The 22,936-nt window shown below is 47.2% G+C and overlaps 1 protein-coding gene across 12 annotated transcripts; it reads left to right on the top strand.

The window, feature by feature from the left end:
- Positions 1-422: 422 nt before the first annotated feature.
- On the top strand, positions 423-18,361 carry kdm4c (lysine (K)-specific demethylase 4C). 12 transcript variants are annotated; one of them, XM_067250757.1, is made up of 22 exons: positions 423-501; positions 1,888-2,061; positions 2,237-2,412; positions 2,681-2,795; positions 3,117-3,310; positions 4,646-4,695; positions 4,940-5,043; positions 5,320-5,457; positions 5,545-5,738; positions 5,988-6,250; positions 6,438-8,473; positions 8,664-8,775; positions 9,733-9,914; positions 10,006-10,255; positions 11,831-11,907; positions 12,007-12,062; positions 12,162-12,270; positions 15,294-15,488; positions 15,681-15,848; positions 15,962-16,081; positions 16,871-16,963; positions 17,324-18,361. In XM_067250757.1, the coding sequence occupies exons 2-22, from the start codon at positions 1,918-1,920 to the stop codon at positions 17,492-17,494; spliced, it is 4,947 nt and encodes a 1,648-aa protein (XP_067106858.1). In that variant the 5' UTR covers positions 423-501; positions 1,888-1,917; the 3' UTR covers positions 17,495-18,361. The 12 variants fall into 12 exon arrangements, 11 of the variants coding, with proteins under 11 accessions (XP_067106858.1, XP_067106848.1, XP_067106849.1 ...); XM_067250747.1 differs by having other exon boundaries at positions 15,678-15,848; XM_067250748.1 differs by having other exon boundaries at positions 5,985-6,250; positions 6,441-8,473; positions 15,678-15,848.
- Positions 18,362-22,936: the final 4,575 nt, after the last annotated feature.

The raw sequence follows: 22,936 nt of genomic DNA, 5'->3' as shown, positions 1-22,936 counted from the left end.
CAGGAGTGGCACTACACTACACAGATAGAGATGCCACTCCTCTCTCTCTCTGACTGTGTCAATGGATGCAATAACCAGTTATTTTTTTAAAGATATAACTCTACCCATCTTACTGAATACTTTCATACTGCATTTATTGGTCTAGGCTACTACTTGAATTAACCAGACAGAATAGCATTCTCGACAAGAAAGAAAGCACAACATTAAACTATCTAATTACGATATAGAATAGTAAGTATAAATAAGTCAAGTATAATTTAATTATGATTTATTGGGTGTATCATAAAAATTCTATAATTCAAATAATAAAATACATTTTGGAACCGTTACTGTACAGATAGGGGGCAGCATTACGCATGACCGGTGTTTGCATGCTTAAGGCCCAATAGTAGAAGAAGACACTGGCAGTGAACGAACCACTACCAGCTGTCATGTGAAAACAGATGTACGATCAGCGCAACGGATAAACAACAATACGACATTTTACCCATTATAACCAAGGTATAGTACATATCGTATGGACGTTGTAATATGTACAGTGTAGTTTATACATGCCGGGTTGTTTCGCTTCAATTCATTTGCAGGATCTATTTTTGTGAAAACCAACAGCAGTCCTGTGGCTAAGCTAATCTGGCTAAACTGGCTGTACTGTAGAGCTAGCCAACTGTAGCTTATCGAAGTTAGCACACGCCCTTATGGACACCTCATAATTCGCTTGCCCTGTAAATCATGCTTTTTTTGAACCTAAATGTATTCCAAAGTTAATCTCATTCAGTAAAACATTTAATCTATTTTATTGCGATATTTGTGTATCATACAGATAGCCAAATTGCAAGGGGCCTAGCAGCCCGACACCTTGCATCCAATGGACATTTAAATGCCCCTTTATGTGTATTGTGAAGCCCGATGAATGCAAGCTAACTTAACCGAGGTGGTGTCCTTTTAAAGATACGCACCTGATGTTCTGTCTATTAAATAAACTCAATATATATCAAGCAAGTCTCAGGTGGTTTAAATTGACTTTATCCATAGGGAGTGTCCCAGACAGTCGGTGGTGGTAGCATAGCTAGCTCATAGTTATCAATATTCTCAGTGTCTGTTCTGCCATTGCTGGCTATCACAACAGAACGTAGCTTGGCCAGCCAGACAAAGATCAGCCCTGCCGTTTTCACTCATGTAGTTTAACATAGAGCTAGGCATATATGTTAGCCAACTCGTCTCAAATAAATCATACTTTACATTAATGGTGTTTAAAGGTTTACTTTAACGGGTGGTTTGACTGTATATGCTTGTTTTTTATTTATTTAATTAGTGCTTTTATTTGTTATACAACTTACACATCGTCTAATTTTATTTACCAGCATTCGTATTACATTTTGAATAGCACGGTGCTCTGTTTAATCTCATTATTTAAACACTGGGTAAATCCAATCCTTTGTCCCCGTACAAAGTACATTTGGAGTTGGGAAGCAAATACACCAGAAGGACTTCAAGCGTCAATGAGACAGGCTAAGGTTTAGCCTTTTGTTTACGGCACTTGCCCACCACCTAGCGGCCATTGGAGAGTGATGTAAAGCTCTTATTCACGAAGTAATCGATGTCATAGCGCAATAAATGATATAGCAATTCTGCCCCAGACTTGCAAGTTTAGTTTTATCATGAAGGCTAATTTGCATTGCAAATAATCGAACAGTGTACTGGACTGGTACTCCACTGGTAGTGAGTATGTACGTTTGAGAAGTTCAAGAGGGTCATTGGATTTGTTACCATATAATCATTTCTAGGGGATGGGGAGAGCATGGGGATGGGGGGTCATTATTCAGAGCCTACATAATGGGAGATGAAACTACTGTCTGTTGAATTTCTCCTGGTGGCTGTTCCCTCTAGGCTGTAGCAGGTGAGGCAGGCAGAGTCAGGATGGCGGGAGCAGAGGTGTATACCCCTGCAAACCCCACCTGCAAGATAATGACTTTCCGGCCCACCATGGAGGAGTTCAGGGACTTCAACCAGTACCTGGTGTACATGGAGTCCCAAGGAGCACACCGCGCTGGCCTGGCCAAGGTATGATGTGTGGTCTCATATTGCAGGGGTGTTTGAAATGGCAGTGTTTCCTAGGCATGGTCAAGGTGTGTGTGTGTGGCGTTTCTAGACCATACCAGGGGGGAATTGTGTATGCCGATGATGAACCAATCGCTGCATAAAAACTGCCTTTCTCTCTCCCCCCAACCTTTCCCAGGTGATCCCTCCAAAGGGCTGGAAGCCGCGGCGTAGCTACGACGACATTGACGACCTGATGATCCACGCCCCCATCCAGCAGATGGTGGCGGGCCAGTCGGGCCTCTTCACCCAGTACAACATTCAGAAGAAAGCGCTGAGCGTGCAGGAGTTCAGGCGACTCGCTAACAGTGACAAGTCAGTAATTGACCCCTTTTGCGTGCACCGCGCTCACTGATCTCAGCCAATCTAGGATTATTTTTTAACAGGATTCATTTGAAAGGGAAAACCCACCTGGATTAGTACTTTCTGTCAAGCCATTTTCACATCTCATCATTGGTGGAGGTAGAAACATCAACTCCCACACATTGGGGAAAAAATGGCTACCTGTGTAAAAAAACTAAGGTGTAAGTGTTCCTTTGTGATGTGTTTTTCCACATCTTTCCATCACTATCTGTTGCTTTAGATACTGCACCCCTCGCTACTTGAACTATGAGGACCTGGAGAGGAAGTACTGGAGGAACCTGACCTTTGTGTCGCCCATATATGGAGCTGACGTCAGCGGCAGTCTCTACGATGAGGTAACACCTGGCCGCTCGCTCACAAAGATGGCGGTTTGTTTTTGACCTTGTAGCTCGGTGTCTCAAGCGTGCGTTCTGTCACCTCCTGTCTCAAAAATCTTTTCTCCTGTTACTCCATCCCTTCTCTCCGTCTCTGCCTCCCCTCCTGCACACACACACACACACACACACACACACACACACACACACACACACACACACACACACACACACACACACACACACACACTCATTCTCCCATCATCTCTACTCTCCTTCGCTATCAATCCTCCAATTCTTTCTTCTTCTCCCTCTACCCTCTCTTCCTCCTCCTCTTCCCAGGACATTGAGGAGTGGAACATCGGCCACCTCAACTCCATCCTGGATGTGATCGAGGAAGACTGTGGCGTTTCCATCCAAGGGGTCAACACGCCCTACCTGTACTTCGGCATGTGGAAGACCTCCTTCTCTTGGCACACGGAGGACATGGACCTCTACAGCATCAACTACCTGCACTTTGGCGAGCCCAAGTCTTGGTGAGGGGGGTAGGATGCACGCTCGTGCGTAGGGAGAAGGGGGGCACGCTCGTGCGTAGGGAGAAGGGGGGCACGCTCGTGCGTAGGGAGAAGGGGGGCACGCTCGTGCGTAGGGAGAAGGGGGGCACGCTCGTGCGTAGGGAGAAGGGGGGCATACTCGTGTGTAATATTTTGGGGGCTTGTGGATGAGCAACTTGTCAGGCTTAATTGGGTTGTTTGCTTTTGTCACTGAGGCAAGATATGGCAAGAGGAGAAGGGGGGGGGGGGGGGGCTTGTGAAAGAGATGGAGCGTTGGGGAAAAGCAAAAGTGAGCGGGGAGGAATAAGAGTGGGAGGAATGGCGAGAGAGAGAGAGATTTCCTTTCTTCCTCCCTCTCTAGGTTGTCTGGCTCCTCTGTCTCTCTTTCCCCTGGGAGGGAAGTGTGCTCATTAGAGCAGTCAGCCCTGCAGCCCCCTTATGGATTCAGTGTCACTGCCAGACAGGACGCACGCACACACACACACACACACACACACACACACTTCACCTTGCCCCCATTTTGACAGCTTGTCGCTGGAGGGGAGATGCTTAAAAGGCACCTCTCCCACCTTCCCTCACAACTGTATCATGGGCTGCCTCTCCAACCCCCCAGCTCTGTGTGTCATGTTGTAGGGGTGTGTGTGTGTGTGTGTGTGTCTGGATGCATACATGTGTGTAGTGGGGGGGGGGGGGGGGGGAGGTTTGGGTTATAATGCCAGATAGAGGAGGTGTGAGCCAAATGGAACGCCTCTCTCAGACCCGAAGGGAGTTCTACACCTTTCCAGACCTTCATAACTAGAGCCTCACAGCTGTCATCTCTGGATGAGTTGTTTGGGCCAGAGTTGGTCCTCATTATCAAAGCCTCGCTTCAGTGACCCAAATTGGGCTGTTAGAGCTCTGACGAGAACGCCGCTGTGATGTTCTTTTCCTTCTTTCAGCGTGTTTAGATTCAAGGTACACTTGAAGAGGAAGTGGGTGTAGTGATGACTTAAATCAAAGCAAAGAAATTGCTTTACTAAAGTGGATATTTTTTTGCCTGAACTGACCACTTGGTGTCAGTCTTGTAGTGTACCAAATGAAGGAAGATTATTCTGTGAAGAATTTCATGCTACCCATACTTGTTTGCCTTCTGGTTTGAAATGCAGTGTAAGTGTATATTGTAAACAAGTCACGCGAACAAATGTTGATAAGCACACACACACACACACACACACACACACACACACACACACACAACACACACAGACACACACAGACACACACACACACACAGACACACCACAGTATTGACGGTATCTTTCCCTTGTTTTTCCCCAGGTATGCCATCCCCCCTGAGCATGGGAAGAGACTGGAACGTCTTGCCACAGGTAATAAACGAACGTCAACTGTTCTTCAACTTAGACATCCTCAATCTTTACAGTGATCTTCTTCATGGAGGAAAACAAGATTTATTTCAATAAACAAATTATCGAACGCCCATCTGTTAAAGTTAGCGTTTGGGAGGGGTCACTCATGTTAGGAGCTGTGCCTTTCTGTCAGCTAACAAACAACAGTGAGAGTGTTTTGACGGCGTCCATGTTGTGTGTGTGTGTGGCTCTTGTTCCTCCTCAGGGTTCTTCCCCAACAGCTTCAAGGGCTGCGAGGCCTTCCTCCGTCACAAGATGACCCTCATCTCTCCCTCTGTCCTGAAGAAGTACGGCATCCCCTTTGACAAGGTAAGCTGGCATGCAGCGCAAGTCACCATACTCTCACCATACTCTCTATAATCTCTCACGGTGCTGCGTTCATGGCCTACCAATAGCCTGCCTTCGTCAGTCAGCGTAGATGGGAGATCTGACAAGATTAGACCTTTAATCTCTCCCATGCTCTCTCTCCCTCCCCTGTCTACCTCATTCTCTCTCTCTCTCTCCATCCCCTGTCTACCTCATCCTCTCTCTCTCTCTCCCTCCCCTGTCTACCTCATCCTCTCTCTCCCTCTCCCCCCCCCCCAGATCACCCAGGAGGCGGGGGAGTTCATGATCACCTTCCCTTACGGCTACCACGCTGGCTTCAACCACGGCTTCAACTGCGCCGAGTCCACTAACTTTGCCAGCGTCCGCTGGATCGACTACGGCAAGGTGGCCACGCAGGTAAACGGGAACGTTTGACTGTTCCTACGTAGCTGTCCAAGGTAGTTTCAATCACCATTTAATAATGACCTTGAACCTGTGTCCCAGTGCACCTGCAGTAAAGACATGGTGAAGATCTCCATGGACCCCTTTGTCAAACGCTTCCAGCCCGACCGCTACCCCATCTGGAAGCTGGGCAAAGACTCCGCCCCCCTCGACCACACCCGCCCCACGCCGGGCTCCACCCCTGAGCTGCAGAGCTGGCTGCAGAGGCGCCACAGGGTCAAAACGCCCGACAAGAGGTCAGTCCTGCTTGAACTGTTGTACCCTGGATACATAAAAAGGTATATTTGATTTGGGTTACCTCGCACCCCTGTTGTTTTGGATCTTAATTAGCCTTTTTTTTGGAATGTGCTGTTGGGTCAGTCTCGTCGATTGAGTTGAGTTAGTTGTGCCATCACAGAGTTCCCATTCAGTTTCCCTGTTGTAATCCTTCCTGGTTTGATTTCTGCAAATCCTCGTTATAATCCTCTCTCACTCCCTCCTAGCAGCAACCTCCCTCACTCCCGTACGCGCTCCAAGCGCCTGCGGACCACAGAGGAGCCCCTAGCCCTGGAGGGTCCCTCGGTCCTCTCCAGCCGCAAGAGGGGCTTGCCGGGCCCCCTGGGGCCCAAAGTCCGGAGAGCCCTGGCCCAGACAGGCAGCAGTGCCAGGGAGGAAGAAGAAGAAGAGGAGGAGGAGGAAGAAGAGGAGGATGAGGCGGAGGACGAGAGCTCCTGTCTTAACCAGAATCAGAACTCTCTCCAGTTCCCTGGTAAGAGACTGACTGGCGGAGACAGAAGGTATGGGATCAGAATGCGGGGCCGGACGCTTCAGATAATCCAATCCTCATCGTCTGTGTTTCTAACCACCAGCATGTAGTGTAATGGTCTGTTCCGTTCTTCTCTATGGTGTCCTACCGCATCAAGTCAATAGTAAATCGAGTGTTCTCCCATCTCCAGCAGGTCCTTGCAGACAGATGTGCATCGTCAAGGTGAACAGGATGGAGAGCGACCTCCTGACTTTTCCCTACGCTGAGTTACCAGGTTCCCGTCGCCCCGACCCCTCCCCCTGTCCTACAGCTCCTTCCAGCAGAAAGGCTTTCTCAGGGCTGCCTCTCCCATCCCTTCTGAACGATCCCCATCAGGACCCCTCGGGTTCAGAGGTCGTGGCAGGACCCCGATGTGGATCAGACTCAGAGACTGCCCCTACACATGCCTGCTCAAAAATGCCAGGACCCAAGGATGGCATTACTAAGCCTCTCCCTTTAGAAGCGGAACGCTCTCTACCTTTTCAGGATGGCAGCAGTAGTAAAGCCGTGTGGTTGGGCTCTTCTCCCCCCCAAACGGGTTGTCCTGGTGGGCTGGAGATGTTCACCAACCCACCTGTCTCTGAAGCTCTGACAACCAGAGACCCCCCCACCCTAACACCCACCACCTCCAGCACTGACGTGGGTAGGGGTCAAGGTACGGAGACGGACATCTCGAACACTACAAACCCAGCGAGGACACAGCTCACCCGCCCGGCACGCCACAATCACTCCGCCACAGAAGCACTTTACGACGTGAACCCAGACCCAGCGGAGAGCCATCGTGGCTCCAGTCCAGTCTCGCTTCCTCCCGCGCCGAGCCTCCCCCCCGTACAGAGCCGCACCTTCGCCGAGAACGGCGCCCCCCCTCTGTTGCAGAGGAGTGCCGTCGGTGCCGACATGCCCCTCCTCACCCCCGAGCTTGCGGGGGAGGAGCGCTTTGGCCCCCTCCCTCCCGTCCTCACCCAGGAGATGCCCTCCCTCACCCTGGCTGTCAGCAGCGGGCAGGCAGAGGTGAAAACCTCCACAGTACTGGGCTGTCTACCCGCGCCCGTACTTCAGCGTGAAACGCCTGTCCCCTCAGCGCTCTCGCCTCGGACGCCAACCGCCGAGTTTGGAGAGGTGGCACAAACGTCGACGGTGAAGGAGTTCCTTCAGCTTAACCACCACTGGCACCCGAGTCCTACTCAGGAGGGTTCCCATACCGAACAGATGGCTACTAACTCCACCGCCGACCCCCGGCCCCAAACGCCTGCTGGCAACCACCAGGAAACACTACTTGCCTCGCAAACAGACTTTGAAATGCCCCACAGCCAGTCTGAAAATCGGACTCCTGCTGAGGCCAATGTGAGAGGTGGCCTATCAAGCTTTGAGGCTGCACCAGTAGCACAGCAGCTAAGTCTATCTTCCAGACCCTCGCTCATTGACACCTCAGGCTCTCACTTGACCAGTAGTTCCAGTCACAATGTCATTACTCACACTGGGCTAAGCATTAACACCAGCAACTACAATAATAACGCCATACTAGATCATCTTCATGATGATGAGGCTCTTCAGCATCACAACATGGATGCCCATTGTAGTTCTCAAAGTCTCTTTCTGGAGCCCAAACCATTCTCCAGTGGCATCTGGAAGAACCTCAACTCCCAGAGTCCCGCGGTGCTCATTGAGAGCCTTCACCCCGAACTGCCGGCGGACTTCACCCACGACTCCCTCCCTTACACCATGTGGACTGAACCGCAGTGCAAAGAGGTCACGGACCTTGACGAGCCCAACCCCAACCAGCACCAGCAGGACAACCAGGAAGGGGATGGGCCGCTCACCTGGGCCCAGCTGGAGTCCACCTCCCTGGGCTCGGCCGGGGCTGTGGAGCCCCTAGGGCTGTGTGGAGACTTTGAACTCCAGAGAGGGGAGGTTGAGGCGGTCGAAGCCCTGGCACTGTGCAGGGAGCTGGGGGTGGAGAGGGAGGCAGAGGGGGGTCCAGACCCGGAGCCTCCAGGACTGCCCCTGGAGGAAAGGAGGGATGGGGAGGACGTTTCTGACATGGAGGAGGCTGAGTCTGAGGAGGAGGAAGAGGAGCAGAGCAGTGCAAGGGAGGAGAGTAGCAGTGACTCGTCTTCTTCAGAGGAAAATGAAACGAGTGACTATGGGTGTGGAGACGCTGGGCTGGAACCTGGGGAAGTTTGTCCTGTGAGTACCTGTATTGATGTGAAGACACACACACACGCACACTTGCATGTATTCCCAGCGTACCCATGAAAAAATACGTGGCTACCATCAGCCATACATCCATATTAGCACAAAAAAGGGGCTAAATGTGATTCAGTGATTGGTCAGCGTGTGATCATCTGTCGTCCTTTGCCCTCCCCATCTCCTCCAGTACCCTCCTCCATTGGTGAAGAGGAGCGGGAAGAGCTGGCGCCACCCTCTCAGGAAGCCCACTGCCCGAGCTGTGCCCACCGCCGTCAAGCAGCAGGCCACCAGCGATGATGGTGGCTACTCTCTCTCTCTCTCTCTCACACACACACACACACACACACACACACACACACACACGCATGCATACATACACATTGTGTGGGACCTAAGTTCTTGACCTCTGTACATGCACTTTTATCCATGCATACCAACTAAATGGCGAGCTGTGATCTTCTTGGGCTCCTTCTAACACGCGCTCCAGCTCCAACCGTAGATATTTCCCGTCCTCGCCGGCTCTGTTTACAGAGTGGCAGAGGGCCAGAGACCATGAGCTCGTGACCTCTGATGGCTTTGACAAGGTCGGAGCTGGCCTCCACGCACTGCTGAAGCCCGGCCATCTCCACCCAAACCCCGTCAGTCCATATCTCACATTTTATATTCCCCTCAGCGACCAGTCAGATGTCATTACGCATGCATGCATGCACACACACACTTGTACACTGTACTTGGGTCCACACACCATTGAGGAGTGAGATTTATATCTTATGGCACACCGCAGAAAAATGGGGTTGGTCGTGACCAAACGTACCTCTATCCATCTTCATGGCATTTAGAGAAAGAAGAAGGCTCTTTTTTAATGTTTAGCCATTACTGCAGAAACACACACACACACACACACAATCTGGCCATGAATAGCAGTGAATAATTCAACCGTTGTTTTATCAGTTTATCTCTGGGAGAGAAGGTTATAAAAGAGACGTCATTTGGGCTTTGTGGGTTTCAAATGAGGTCTTTAGGCCGTCAGATGCTGGCTCAACGTGTGACTTTTACAACCGAGGAAATATTTAAAAGGCATGAATATCTTGACACATTCATATATCAAATATTTGTCACTTAACACCAGCATTCACCATTTAAGAAGCCAGCATATGTTTCAGTACCAATTAAGCAGGGCAATAAAAGTTTTTTAGTGGCAAAATAATGTGAATTGAGATACATTTTTATTTGAAACAGATTTGTTTTCCTTCTAGAACCCCCTGAGGCCATCCTGGCAGAGGGAGATGAACAGGAAGTCGAGCCATGGGCTAAGCCCCTCCTCTTCCTGTGGCAAAACAGAAAGGGCTACTTCACAGCAGAGAGGGAGTACAACGCCATGGCAGCCGCCATGCAGCCCTACTGTGCCGTCTGCACGTTGTTCATGCCCTACTACCAGGTACACACACACACACACACACCACAACACAAACAAAGACGCACACAAAACATTCTAACAATGGACCGTCCTCACCCCAACCCCCCCCCAGCCTGAGGAGCGAGCGGAGGACAGCAAGTCCAGCAGCTCTGGCCCTCTGGAGAGTCTGGACTTGGGCGGAGGCAGATCAGAAAGCGGGGTCCCCAGGGGCCTTCTGAGGAGGACCAAGCCTCTGATCCCAGAGATCTGCTTCTCGTACCGGGAGCAGAGCGGACCCCCCACCCCCACCAACCCCCTCCTGCAAGAAGACGGCACCTGCCCCCTGCTCACCTGCCAGAGCTGCTGTCTGCAGGTCCACGCAAGTAAGTGTGTGTGAGTGTGGGTAGGTGAAGAGGGAAGCCAACTTCTCATAACTGCATTTTATTTTATTTTTTACTTGCTGGAAGATGAAGTTCAACGAGTCCAAGAGTCCCCAGCCTCCTTCCCTCCCTCTCTGACTTTCTTTTCCCTCCACCTCCTCCCCCCCTCCCTCCACCTCCTCCCTCCCTCTCCCTGTGGTTGGGGGTGTTTTATTTCTCTCATCAGCTGAACAAGAGTGAATCCTTGCCTCCCTGCCCCTGCTCACTTCCTGTACAGCACTGTCTGCCAATACCACAAACCCACACTCGCTGACACACGCACACACACACACACAAAATCAAAATAATCCCCCCCCAAACCCACATGCCCTTAAATCTCCCAACTCCACACTAAACATGTGACACACACTTTTCCCCTCCATTTTTCACGCTCACACTATTCCAAACCCTGGTGTGTTAACCCGTCTTCCCTCTCACCCCTCTCTCTTTCCATCTCACTCCATCCCTTGTTCCAAATGTGTGGGATTGAGACTTGGTATCAGTTAACATTGATGGAAAAAACACAAGTTTGGGTTCCGGACCAGACGATACAGATGGTCTACTGCAGCTGCTTCCCAGGTTATCTGAACTGTGAGGAGGAAGGAGAGGTGTGTGTGTTTGTGTTGGGTTTGATGATGAATGGATGAAAGGAAACGTCTATGCTCGCACAAACGCGCTCACACACATCGAAAAAAACAAACAATACACACAGCTCTCCCAAAACTTGTAGGGGAAAAGTAATTCCCTGTCTGGTGTCTCTAGGCTCGAGCCTGTGGGTTCTGCACTCCTGCCAGCTGAGAGAAGAATCCCATTTGTCTTCTCTGAATACTGTTTATTTACTTCCTTTCATATGTCTGTGCTGTACCCGTCAAGGACATCCAAGCACGACTGACAACAACGCTAAAACAAAGCCTGCGTTCTAGGGGTTTTGTTTCCCTGGGCTTTTGTTTTGTTTTCCACAAAGGCTCTGGGACAGCGATGCTAGTGTCTGATGCTGATCTGATGTGCCACGCTGGTGATGTCACTGCCATTTCTGCGGGAAGACGCAGTAGAGGGGGGGAGGGGGGGTCATTGATATCGCGCACACGCAATCTATCCGCCACATACTGTCCGTGCACAGACAGGTATGAATGCAAGCATATTCTTTACACACAATAGCTGGAACGCTCTTTCTGTCGGTTTCTGCGTGGTAATAACAGAAGGTGAAAAACACGTGCTCACGGCTCTTCGTTTCCTTGCCGACCCAGTTAACACGTGCTGGAGACGACAGTGAAGGTGTAGCTATCTACCTGTCTCCTGTCACACCATGGCCCCTCTTGCCGCTTTCACAAACTTCTACAGCCAGAGATGTTGCCTCTGGGTGACGTTTTATTTAGCAGATTAACCCAAAAGTGTTTATTTTGATTAGTGATGTGTGTGTACATGTGAGGTCATGCGTTCTGGCCCCTGTTTATTCGTATTATTTTACTTTCGATATCACCGCCCCCCTTCCCCAGGCTGTGCCACAGGAAGTAACCTGCTCGCTTCCTGTATCCACAGGCTGCTACGGCGTCGCCGCGGACGACATCGCCGAGGAGTGGTCGTGCGACCGGTGTACGGAGGGAAGCTTCACAGCGGTAGGCGGCCAATCAGATCATGACACAGTGATGGAGGGGTGGATGTATAGATAAGAAAAGGGTGGGTGGATGGAATGATGAATGTTTTCTCTGTTTTAGGACTGCAGTTTGTGCAACCTAAGAGGTGGAGCCCTTAAGAAAACCACAGATGACAAGTAATTCCATTTATTTATATTTTGGTATTCAGTGTTTCCCAAAATAGCTTGATCTGTGTCTGTATATGCTGCCAGACTCATGTGCTTGTGCACTCGCAGGTGGGCCCATGTGCTGTGTGCGGTAGCTTTGCCGGAGGTGCGTTTCAGTGATGAAGCCAGGAGGAGTCCCATAGACACCAGCAGGATCCCTATGCAGAGATACAAACTGGTGAGGACAAACACACACACCACACACACACACACAATGTTTTCCACAAATAACGCGTGCACACACACACACCTATCTCACCTAATACAACACATTTTCACGCCCATACACCAAGACCCCGCACACCTCCGACACACAGACCACATGTTAATTATGCAGCTTTGATTGCCGGCATGTTCGTTAATTAGTGCTGCAAACACTTCATTAATTAGACAGACATTTCTGAAGCACCCTGTGTGTGTGTGTGTGTGTGTGTGTGTGTGTGTGTGTGTGTGTGTGTGTGTGTGTGTGTGTGTGTGTGTGTGTGTGTGTGTGTGTGTGTGTGTGTGTGTGTGTGTGTGTGTGTGTGTGTGTGTGTGTGTGTGTGTGTGTGTGTGTGTGTGTGTGTGTGTGTGTGTGTGTGTGTGTGTGTGTGTGTGTGTGTGTGTGTGTGTGTGTGTGTGTGTGTGTGTGTGTGTGTGTGTGTGTGTGTGTGTGTGTGTGTGTGTGTGTGTGTGTGTGTGTGTGTGTGTGTGTGTGTGTGTGTGTGTGTGTGTGTGTGTGTGTGTGTGTGTGTGTGTGTGTGTGACTTGCCTAAGGACGGACAGAGTTATTATGTCTACCTGATACACTGCCACTATACTGCACTGCTCTGTGGGCCTGTAGTGAGGTCAGCAGACCTCTTCTGTCTGCTTGAGAAAGGAACCGAGTGACACAACCAAGCTCAGACCCCCCCCTCATTTTCCAGACCATAGTGACTGTCTGTGGGACACTTGTGTGTTGGTCTGTGTTTGGAACATGCAGTGAGAGGGAGAGAAGTAAAGAGAGCGTGACAGAGAGACACGAGAGAGAGAGAGAGAGAGAGATAGACACACACACAAGAGAGAGAGAGAGACACACCCACACACAGAGAGCGAGAGACACACACACAGAGAGAGAGAGACACACACACACACAGAGAGAGAGAGAGACACACACAGAGAGAGACACACCCACACACAGAGAGCGAGAGACACACACACAGAGAGAGAGACACACACACACACAGAGGGAGAGAGAGAGAGAGACACCCACACACAGAGGGAGAGAGGAGGACAGAAGGTGGCGCTGGCATACCTCCCTCTCCTCTGTGGTTGGTCCATCATTCTTTCCCTCTCTGATGGGTCTGCTCCATCATTCAGCCAGGCCACCATGTGCTGTGGAGCTCGCATTGGACCCGGTGCCCCCCACTGTGGCCCTGCACATTCATAATTTACTACCCACTCACACACACACACACACACACGCACACACGCACACACAGCAGTCCGATGCATTCATAATTTACTGTGGGAATGTTCTTAACGCATGGCTCAACACAGGGACCCAAATACACTCCGGAGATGGCGCAGGCAGGGGGAAAGTGGGTTAGATATACAGACACACACACACAAATTTCTAACCCATTGTCTTTCTCTCTCTCTTGTTCCCTCCATCTTTGTCTGTCTTTTTGACGGACACACACACGCGCACACACCTATGTTCCGTGCCCGTCTCCTAATCTCACTCATGTCACAATGCCCTACTTACTGTAGGTAGCAGAGCCTGTTGGACTGGTCCATGGGCAGATGTCAGGGATTTTACGGAAGTAGAAGTTTTTAAATAAAGATGGGTCCATTTGAAATGCAGGCTAAGTGAGACATGGCACTGTAGGGATGATGGGACCAGGACGTTTGAGATTGCTCTCCTCAAAAGTACAGAGGGATATTCAATCCCAAACTCCTCTTTTTATGGCTAAATATGATAAAAAAATGAAACATTTTTGAAGAAAAACCATTTAGTTCCAGTTCCAGACAGACATGTATCAGCTGTTCTTATCATCGATATAGAAGGTGACTGCAGCCTCTCTGGAGAGAACATGTTCTGTGTTGCTCAGACCAGGCCAGGTAGCCACCCTTTTACTACTGCTTGGAATCACATTCTACAAACACCACATTCTACAAACACCTCCTTTCTGCCAAGTGTAGCTTTCTGAATCCATCTTTGGGACTACTGTAAATACATTCACACTCAGCTCGCAGTAGTTCTCAGATTATTCATTGTGACTGGCATCTTTGCTGTGAATTCTGCCTTGAGTTACAGTATGAACATACTTGCCGTAGGAGATGTTTATGACTTACAGTTATTGCGAAGACCCAACCCCTAAAGGTTCTGTTGAAAATGCAGCATTTCTGTGCCCTCTCTCTCTGTCTGTCTCTCATTCATTCTTAATGTGTCTCTCCCTCTGTCTCCTCCTGTTGCTGACATGTCAGATTGCAGGTCACAAGGTTATTTATAGATGTTGATATGTTTACAAGTTGAATATTTTATGCATACATGTATTTTGCTGGAGCCTGCGTACAGGCAAGACTGCACATCCCAGGAAGATGAATACCATATCTAATGTTCTATGTGTAGGTAATGCAGTGATGGGAGGGAGGGAAGGAGGGAAGGAGGGAGGGAGAACCAAAAAATCGGATAGGAGGCGGGAGACGAGAGAGATGGAGGCCGCTGTGCTGAGTGGATGTCGTCATTCTCTCCTCGTCGTGGGAGAGCTCTTAGAGGGAGACGGAGGAGGAAGAAAAGAACCACAAAGGAAGTGGATTTGATGGGCTGTTGGGAGCAGGAAACAAGGAGCTTGTTTGCGTGTGTGTGTGTTTGTGAGAGTGAATGCTTCTCTCTCTCTCTTGTTTGTGCGCGTGCGCCATTATCCCACAGACGGCACAAACAGTTCTGGGTTCAATGTTCTCTAGCGTGTTGTGGAACCTCACATGACGTCAGCTGAAGAACATCACAATCTAATTTGTACTTGGCAGACCTCTTTCTCTCTCACAAACATTTAGTCATTTAGCAGACGCTCTTATCCAGAGCACTAGAGTTTACACCAAACACGTTGGTGTAAACTGTATTCAAGTATATACCTGCATCTGCACATTCTCTGTCTCACACACACGCGCACACACACACACACTATTTGACTTTATCCATGCTGTTTTAAATTGCCAGTGTGTGTGTTTTGAGTGTAGAAGTGCATCTACTGCCGGAAGCGTTGTTGGGGGAAGCGGCAGGTGGGGGCGTGCATCCAGTGCTCGTGTGGCCGCTGCCCCACCTCCTTCCACGCCACCTGCGCCCACGCCGCCGGCGTCACCATGGAACCTGACGATTGGCCCTACGTGGTGTCAATCACATGCCATAGGCACCAATCGCGGAACTCTCTGGCGGTGAGTATGCAGCGGCGCTCCGCCTCAAAGGGGGGCTCAATTGCTGAGCTGGAACACGACCGTAGACGGGGGGGCGGAGGGTTCTAGGGATGCATATCTGCTGGATCCACAGGAATTTACAGGACGTATGTTGATGTCCTTAGACGTGTTGGTCTGTTTTGACCCCTGACCTTTGAAACCTGACCCCAGAAGCAGCCGGCTTGCCAGAAAGACATCACACTGGGCCAGACGGTGATCTCCAAACACAAGAACCTCCGTTACTACAGCTCCAAGGTCACGCAGGTCACCTCCCAGACCTTCTACGAGGTCATGTTCGACGACGGTTCTTTCAGCAACGACACCTTCCCTGAAGACATAGTGGTGAGACGACGTGCAATACAATATTGAATTATATAAATAAATACAAAAATAGGATGTATCATATGAATCTGGATATACACTTAGGCACTGTGTGTGTGTGTGTGCCTTTGTAGAGCAGAGACTGTGCTCTACTGGGTCCTCCTGAAGTAGGGGAGGTGGTTCAGGTCAAGTGGCCAGACGGGCTGTTCTACGGAGCCAAATACATGGGCTCCAACATCTCCCACATGTACCAGGTACACACCCACGCACACCTAAAGACACCACTCCTAATGCAGTGACATGCAGAAAAGCACACCGTTGCATTCTTTTTGTAAGAAAAGTTTAGCACTTGTCAACACACACTTGAATGTGTGACTGTTCTGACATTACCTGGTCAAGAGGGGATGGAGAGGAAAAAGCGAGAGAATGGAAAGAGTCGACAATGGATGGAGAGAGCGATGGCAGCAAGAGATGGTTTATGATGCAGAGGTTGGGAGGGTGAAATGGAGGAGGAAGGTGACAACCTGCATTATTCAGAGACTGTGAAATATTCACCATGCTGAGATGTAGAAGAGCCTCCATATTCTACTTAAGTCTTTATTTAGTCTTCTGGGGCGCCAACCATTAGCTATGCATAAATGCTTTGCTGACGTCAACACTGCTCAGAAGCTAAGGGAACTGGACCAGTACCTTTCCACGCACTGAGGTGTGTTCAGACATGTTTGGTTTTTGGAAATGGGGTGGTTTATCACAACAAATGTTTATGAAAGCCAAAGTTATTCTCAATAAAGCATTCTTATTGGACACCCTTGGCCTTGTGCAGGTAACAGGACTGTGTTGTATGTCTATGAAAAGAAGTTCAACTGAAATGGTATGCATGCTAAATTGGAAATGGTTGTTGAGAAAAGTGCTAGAGCAGGCACTCGAGAGTGCGTGTATCTATGTAACCGGATTAATAAATGCTAAATTGAACAATAAAATTTAAATTGTTGTCGAGGAACAACACAAAAATGTGTGTGTGTTTGTGTGTTGTCATTGTCCAGGTGGAGTTTGAAGATGGGTCCCAGGTGGTGGCCAAGAGAGAGGATGTCTACACTCTGGACGAAGATCTGCCCAAAAAGGTGAAGGGGAGACTCGTAAGTATCACCCTCTCAGATAGCCAGTGTAGATGAGCCCCTCCTGTTCCTGTTACTCTAATACTGCCACTACTCCACAGCTATTCCTTTCCTTTAATTGTACAAAAGCCAATGGAATCTGAAAGGATTTGAGAACTTTTGAATCAGAAATAACTTCTCAACCAAGTACTTCAAACTCCAAATTAGGCCTAGGGAGGTTTATAGTTCATTCTATTTTAGAACATCCTTCGAACTCTTATGAGTTAACTCCCAAAACGGTGTCCTCGGGTGTCACCTTCTAGCTTTACTTCATGACTCCTATTTCCTTACACCTGTCTCTTAACTGATGCCTCCTAACTTCTCCTCTGTTCTCCAACCTAGTCCACGGCCTCCAGCATGCGTTTCCAGGATGCCTTCTTCACCTCCCAGGGAGAGAGGAAGAGGCAGAGGACCCCCAACTCACGCTTCCAGAAAGACTATGTGGCCCTCCCAGGCCTCCGTACTTCTACCAAGAGCACATGGGAACCACGAGGCAGCCCCAAAGGGAAATGAAGTCAGGCATGAGGAGAGAGACCCAGAAGAGGAGTACACTGAAGTGAATGTCAAGTGATTGTTGAGGGTGTTGTAGTGTGTGTGCCTCTGTGTGTGAATGTGAAAGAAAGGGGGCTAGGTTGTTGGAGACCAACTATGGTTGGACGATGTTCTGAAGGGTGGCGGAACAGAGTGCATCGTGGGTAGTGGTTTGCCTAGCGTTTCCGATCTGTCAGGGAAATCAAACAACAAAACAAACTTATATTTGTCACATCTTTTTTGAAATAAACGACAAAAACGAAAGTTTTTCCTTTGTAAAATATAAAAAACGAAACAAGATTTTTTCTAAATGCCCTACATACAGTAGCTTTTGGGGATCTATCCCCTGTTCTTATTTTGGATATTAATGCACTTTTTGCTTGTTCGATAATTTTTTGTTGTTCTGAGCCTACTCCCTTCCCTGCATGTTCTTATTGTCTGATTCTGCTTTTGGGCTACAGGTAAGTCTACAGCAATTTCCTTTTCTCGCCTCTTCCTCTCTTAATACTTACAAAAAGTACATTATTTCCTTGAGTTCAACCGTTTTGATTTAACCCATTTTATCATGACATTGGGTTATATAAATCTATGGCCCTGAACTGGCTTGGTTAGTACATTATGAAGCACAGGAGACAAAAGAATGAGATGAATCCATGTTAGACTATTGGGATGTGACCATCCCACCCTCTGTGAAAACACACTACTTATAAACTGTCACTGTTGAATGACATGCTTTGTCAAATTATTTAAGTTAATATTTGTATTTATTTTTGGCTTGCTATAATGTATTGCTACTGTAACTGCTGTAAGCAAGAGAAAACAATAAAACATCCATGTTGGCTTTTTTAAGACCCCACTATTGTGTTTGCTTGGTCCTGAATAACTGTAGCAGGGTTCCCGCGGGGTCTTAAGTCTAAAGTCCAAAAGAGGTCAAAACAACAGGTCGGGGGTCGATACATTTATATATCGTTCTTACCTGCAATCGTAAATATTACTAAATATTAAGCTGACCCCCGATTATCATTGTATAATTCGCACTCTGTTTCTAACCAAACTAAACTAAAGAGAATCTTCCTGGATTAACAAGAGTTTTGCGGAGAGGAGAGAGACGATATTTATGAAACTGTGAATGTGAAATCCCACATCTCACATGACCACACTGTAACTTTTAAGTTAAAATAAACAATTTAAAATTAGGATTTGAACCCAGGCTGTTGTGGTACTGCTCCAGCATGTCTGAAAGAGCATGCACACTAACCCAGTGAGCTAACAGGGGAGCCCTGCTGTCTTCTGGTTTTCTGACACCCCAACTCGGCAGGTTGTTACAACTAGATAGTTCAATGTCAAATTTATGTTAAGTGGAACTTGTTATGATCCATGATAGCTCAGTGGTTAAGGATGTGGGCTACTGTGTGAGGGATCTTGTGTTCAAATCTGGCTGAAGGATCTTCTTACAGCTCAATTTTTGCTCTTGGACATATAAATACAACTTGACTTATAAATAAAACCGATAAAAGGTACATTTATTTTTAGACTCTTGGTTGAGGCTTTCCTGGTGGGACAGTTGGGTACCTATAAAGACAGTTGGGAGACGGGATCTGGACAGTCGGGGAGTGCGCTGCGGTTACAGGGATCTGGGCCCACAGATGTGTTTGGCACTATGCTCTGTACTGGATTTAAACCCAGGTTGTTGTAGTGTAGGCACTTGTTCTCAACCCACTACACCATTTTTTTGGTAATGCGTCTTGTAGGTCTTAAATTTCAATCTTTTTCTTAAAAAAGTCTTAAATTTGACTTACTGAAACCTGCAGGAACCCTGTGTAGGATGACACAAGTATCTATCAACAAGGAATAGTGGAATACTGGTGTTTTAAACTTTTGCACTGCAGAATTTGAACCTTTGTACATGAAAGGAGCCTGTCCTTGCATCACCTGCTCTAACCTTTTGAGCTACCAGAGAAATCGTCTTTGACTTATTTATACACATTAATGATTCATATGTATGGAAAAGCTTAAACACCACCAGAGATGGAAATAATCTGGGTGGAAAAGTATACCTTCACTTGATCTGTCTCGGTTGTTGTAGGGTTCCTTATCAATCAACCACAATCATCCTTTCCTGTCGGCTCACCTGCCTTAACTGAGAGCCCCATGTCCTTACAACCCTGACACACATTAGCCCAGTTATCAAGACCTGGCACACTATCCTAACATTTAAAAAAGGACTTTAACATGGTAAAAAAAAAGAAGATTTTTAAGGACATGATTTAGTTTTTCACTTGAGTTTATTTGTAACAAATGAAACTTGTGTCGACAAAGACCAGACTTCCATACAGACCTTTTTTTTCCCGGTTGCACACCACGGGAGAACCGACATAAGAAAATAAAAAGCACTTGTTTCACTCGGAAAAGAAAACCCCTCAAAAGTTTACATGTACAGATCAAATATCGTATGTACGATGGAAATAACCGATTTGTTTAGCCCACTATTCATTTTTTTAATACTTTGAATTCACTCCAGTTGAATTCATTCACATGAGGTGTGGGAAGGATGGGAGACTTAATTCTCTGTGATCATTTTGTGGGACAACAATTCCACTGTGACATGCCGCACACACATGGTAGTGTCATAATCTGTGATTTCTGGTGCAGGCTTAACCTCCCATTCAAATACAATATATCTATTAAAACTTTGATTTACCTTATAATTACTTTATTTATTTACCTAAATGTTACTCTTAGTGTTCTGTGTTATTTACATATGCACACTGCAGTGATAATTTAGAGTTTCTCTTTACTGAGTTCAAGTAACATTGTCAAGGGTGAGTATTGGAGACAATGGGGTAGTATTAACTAGTGCATAGTAGAAAGAGAGAAAGTGCAATTCTTCCCAAACATGTGAAACGGAGGGGACTTCTCAAACGTGGTACCATGCATATAAAGACGAGGACGTGTATCACTGTCAGATGGGCAATACCTAAACTGAGTGAAGCGATGAATGAAGAGGAGGAGCGTTCAAAGCAATGCTCGACTGTGAAGAGAAATGTTGAAAGAACCACAACTTCTCTCTTGTCAATGAAGGAATGAAGGATGACAGAACGAATAAACACAAAAGTGAACGACAAGTTTAACTTTTTTTTTTTTTCTTTTTTTTTTTTTTACTGGAACCAAAGCCTGTCTTTGTGTGTTCTGAGCGTTCCTTTCTCTCCAGTCTGACTAAAAAAAGCCATTGTCGTTTAACTTCACATGGAAGTCTAAAATAGCCAAGTACTGGATGTGTGTGCCTCAGTGTCGTCAGCTCTCTCTCTCTGGTGCCAAAGTTGGCCAAATCCATTAGACTCCACATGGCCGAATACATGGGAGTCCAACTAAGTTCTCCCTGAATACACACAAAGTTTAGACAAATGAAATAGGACTTTGAAATCATATGAAGCCCTACTAAGCTTGACACTACTTGCACTGCACTGCATAAAAAACAAATACTCCCATTGACCAGTACAATTGTTCCTCAAACCTCAAACCCCTGACTGATGTTTCCTTTATCTCAATGGCTTCTTTTGCTCTCTTGGCTTTGGAAATCTCCAAAATAAAAGTACTTGTTTGTTTGTCTAGATGGAAATGGTGAAAAATCCCAGTACTACTATCACCCTTCCAAATAGAAAACTTCACAGCCCAAACATAAAATATACAAAAATACCTTCACTGAAAAGCAACAAAACCATACAGACTACATAAACAATGACATTCTGGTAAACACACATACATACTGAATTATGAGTCGTATCATTCATTTGTTGCTGTGACACATAAAAGGATGACATCGTATACAGACGAATATCGACTTCCTGGGTTGGTTCCATTGATTGGACACATTAAATGTTAGTGGGTACCATATTTATCATAGCACCCTTGTGCCTGGAAAGATACATTATCATTGTTTATGGCATAATTGTAGTTAGTGACTTATTAAAAAAAAAATATATATATAATAGAACATCTAGTTATTATTGCACACTGAATCAGACAAGAGTGAAAAGTCTTATAATGGTGAGCATTCCAGTGAAAAAGATACCTTCACCCTCCCTCACCCTCCCTCACCTTCCCTCACCTTCCCTCCTCCCTCCTTCCACCCTTCTTTACCTCCCCAATTGAAAATGAAAAAAAAATCTCTTTGTGAAGCTTATTTGGACATATATAAATACTTGCTTCTATCTATCTACTTCTGTGCATAAATCTGTACTGTTCTGGGCCTCTCTCTCGTCCATAGGTATACACTGTATACATCCCTGCCTGGTGGGAGAATGGAGTTTGCTAGCAGCAGGTTCATACTTCCACGGTCCCTGTAAAAATTCTAAATGGCTGCCCTGTGTGCGCCTCTACTGACACTTATAGAATATGAGAGGGTTAGGAGGACAAGAGTAGCTAGCAACTCTGGAGATAGTGTCCAAAAAAAGAGTGACAGAATACAGGAGAGTGACAGTCAATGACTGTGATTTGTTTCACACTGGTTTTGATTGTACACGTTTAAAACAGTACCAGAGTTTTAAAAAAACCCACACAACATTGTCGGAATACAAAAGAAACATTTTGTGCCACCTTGTCCTCATATTGTTTAAGGGGACAATATCACAGGTCAGTAAAAATAAAATACATATTGTAATATCCAGTTTTCTTTTTTTCTCCAAAAAACAAGATTCACAGATCTATACAGTACTAAAAAACTAAATTAATATTTTACTTTGTGGTATATGTTTACATCTCAAAGTGAAACATAAGGTTGAAATGGTGGTTATTATTATTGTAGAAAGAGAAATCTTTTTCATTCACCAGAAACAACAGTCTGTTCCCACATAAAGACTGGGTGTGTCTTTTTTTCATAATTTGGAGGTGTCTTATCTGCAACACTATGCTGTGTTCAGGGGTCTCAAGCCTCGCGTTGGCAATTTCTGATCCTCAAAAGTCTCTCGAAATATCTCCCACTTGTTCCTTCAAGTTCCTTTAACTGGTGAATCACCCAGAATGGGAGTTTCTAGATGTTTTTCTCAAAGAAAAATCCCTAAATATCCTGTGAGGGTCAGTCACATTATGTCGTCCGGTTCTAACAGTTTGTTCAAACCATGTAGGGTGGAGATGCATGTTCCTTCCATAACAAAGTGGTTTGAGCACTGAGAAACAGCACTGTGATGGAAATAAAACCTCCATTGTTTTCCAGGATATTGGATGGGACCGGAGTGGGAGATTGTTCCTCAACAAATTAGTGACTGACCTGGTGTGTAGAAGGGGAGGGGGCGGGTGGTGGTAGGGGCAGGAGCATGTATGTGGCAGCTACCAGGTCAGACAGTTATTTATGGCTCACAAGAGGTGCTCTTGCTCGGGGGTGGGCGGGGTTGGGGGGGGGGTGGGGGTGGGCGGGGGTGGGTTGGG

This window comes from Osmerus mordax, chromosome 14, assembly GCF_038355195.1.
Source record: "Osmerus mordax isolate fOsmMor3 chromosome 14, fOsmMor3.pri, whole genome shotgun sequence".
NCBI lineage: Eukaryota > Metazoa > Chordata > Actinopteri > Osmeriformes > Osmeridae > Osmerus > Osmerus mordax.
Note: the sequence above shows the minus strand (reverse complement) of the source record. Positions and strands in the feature narration are given on the sequence as shown.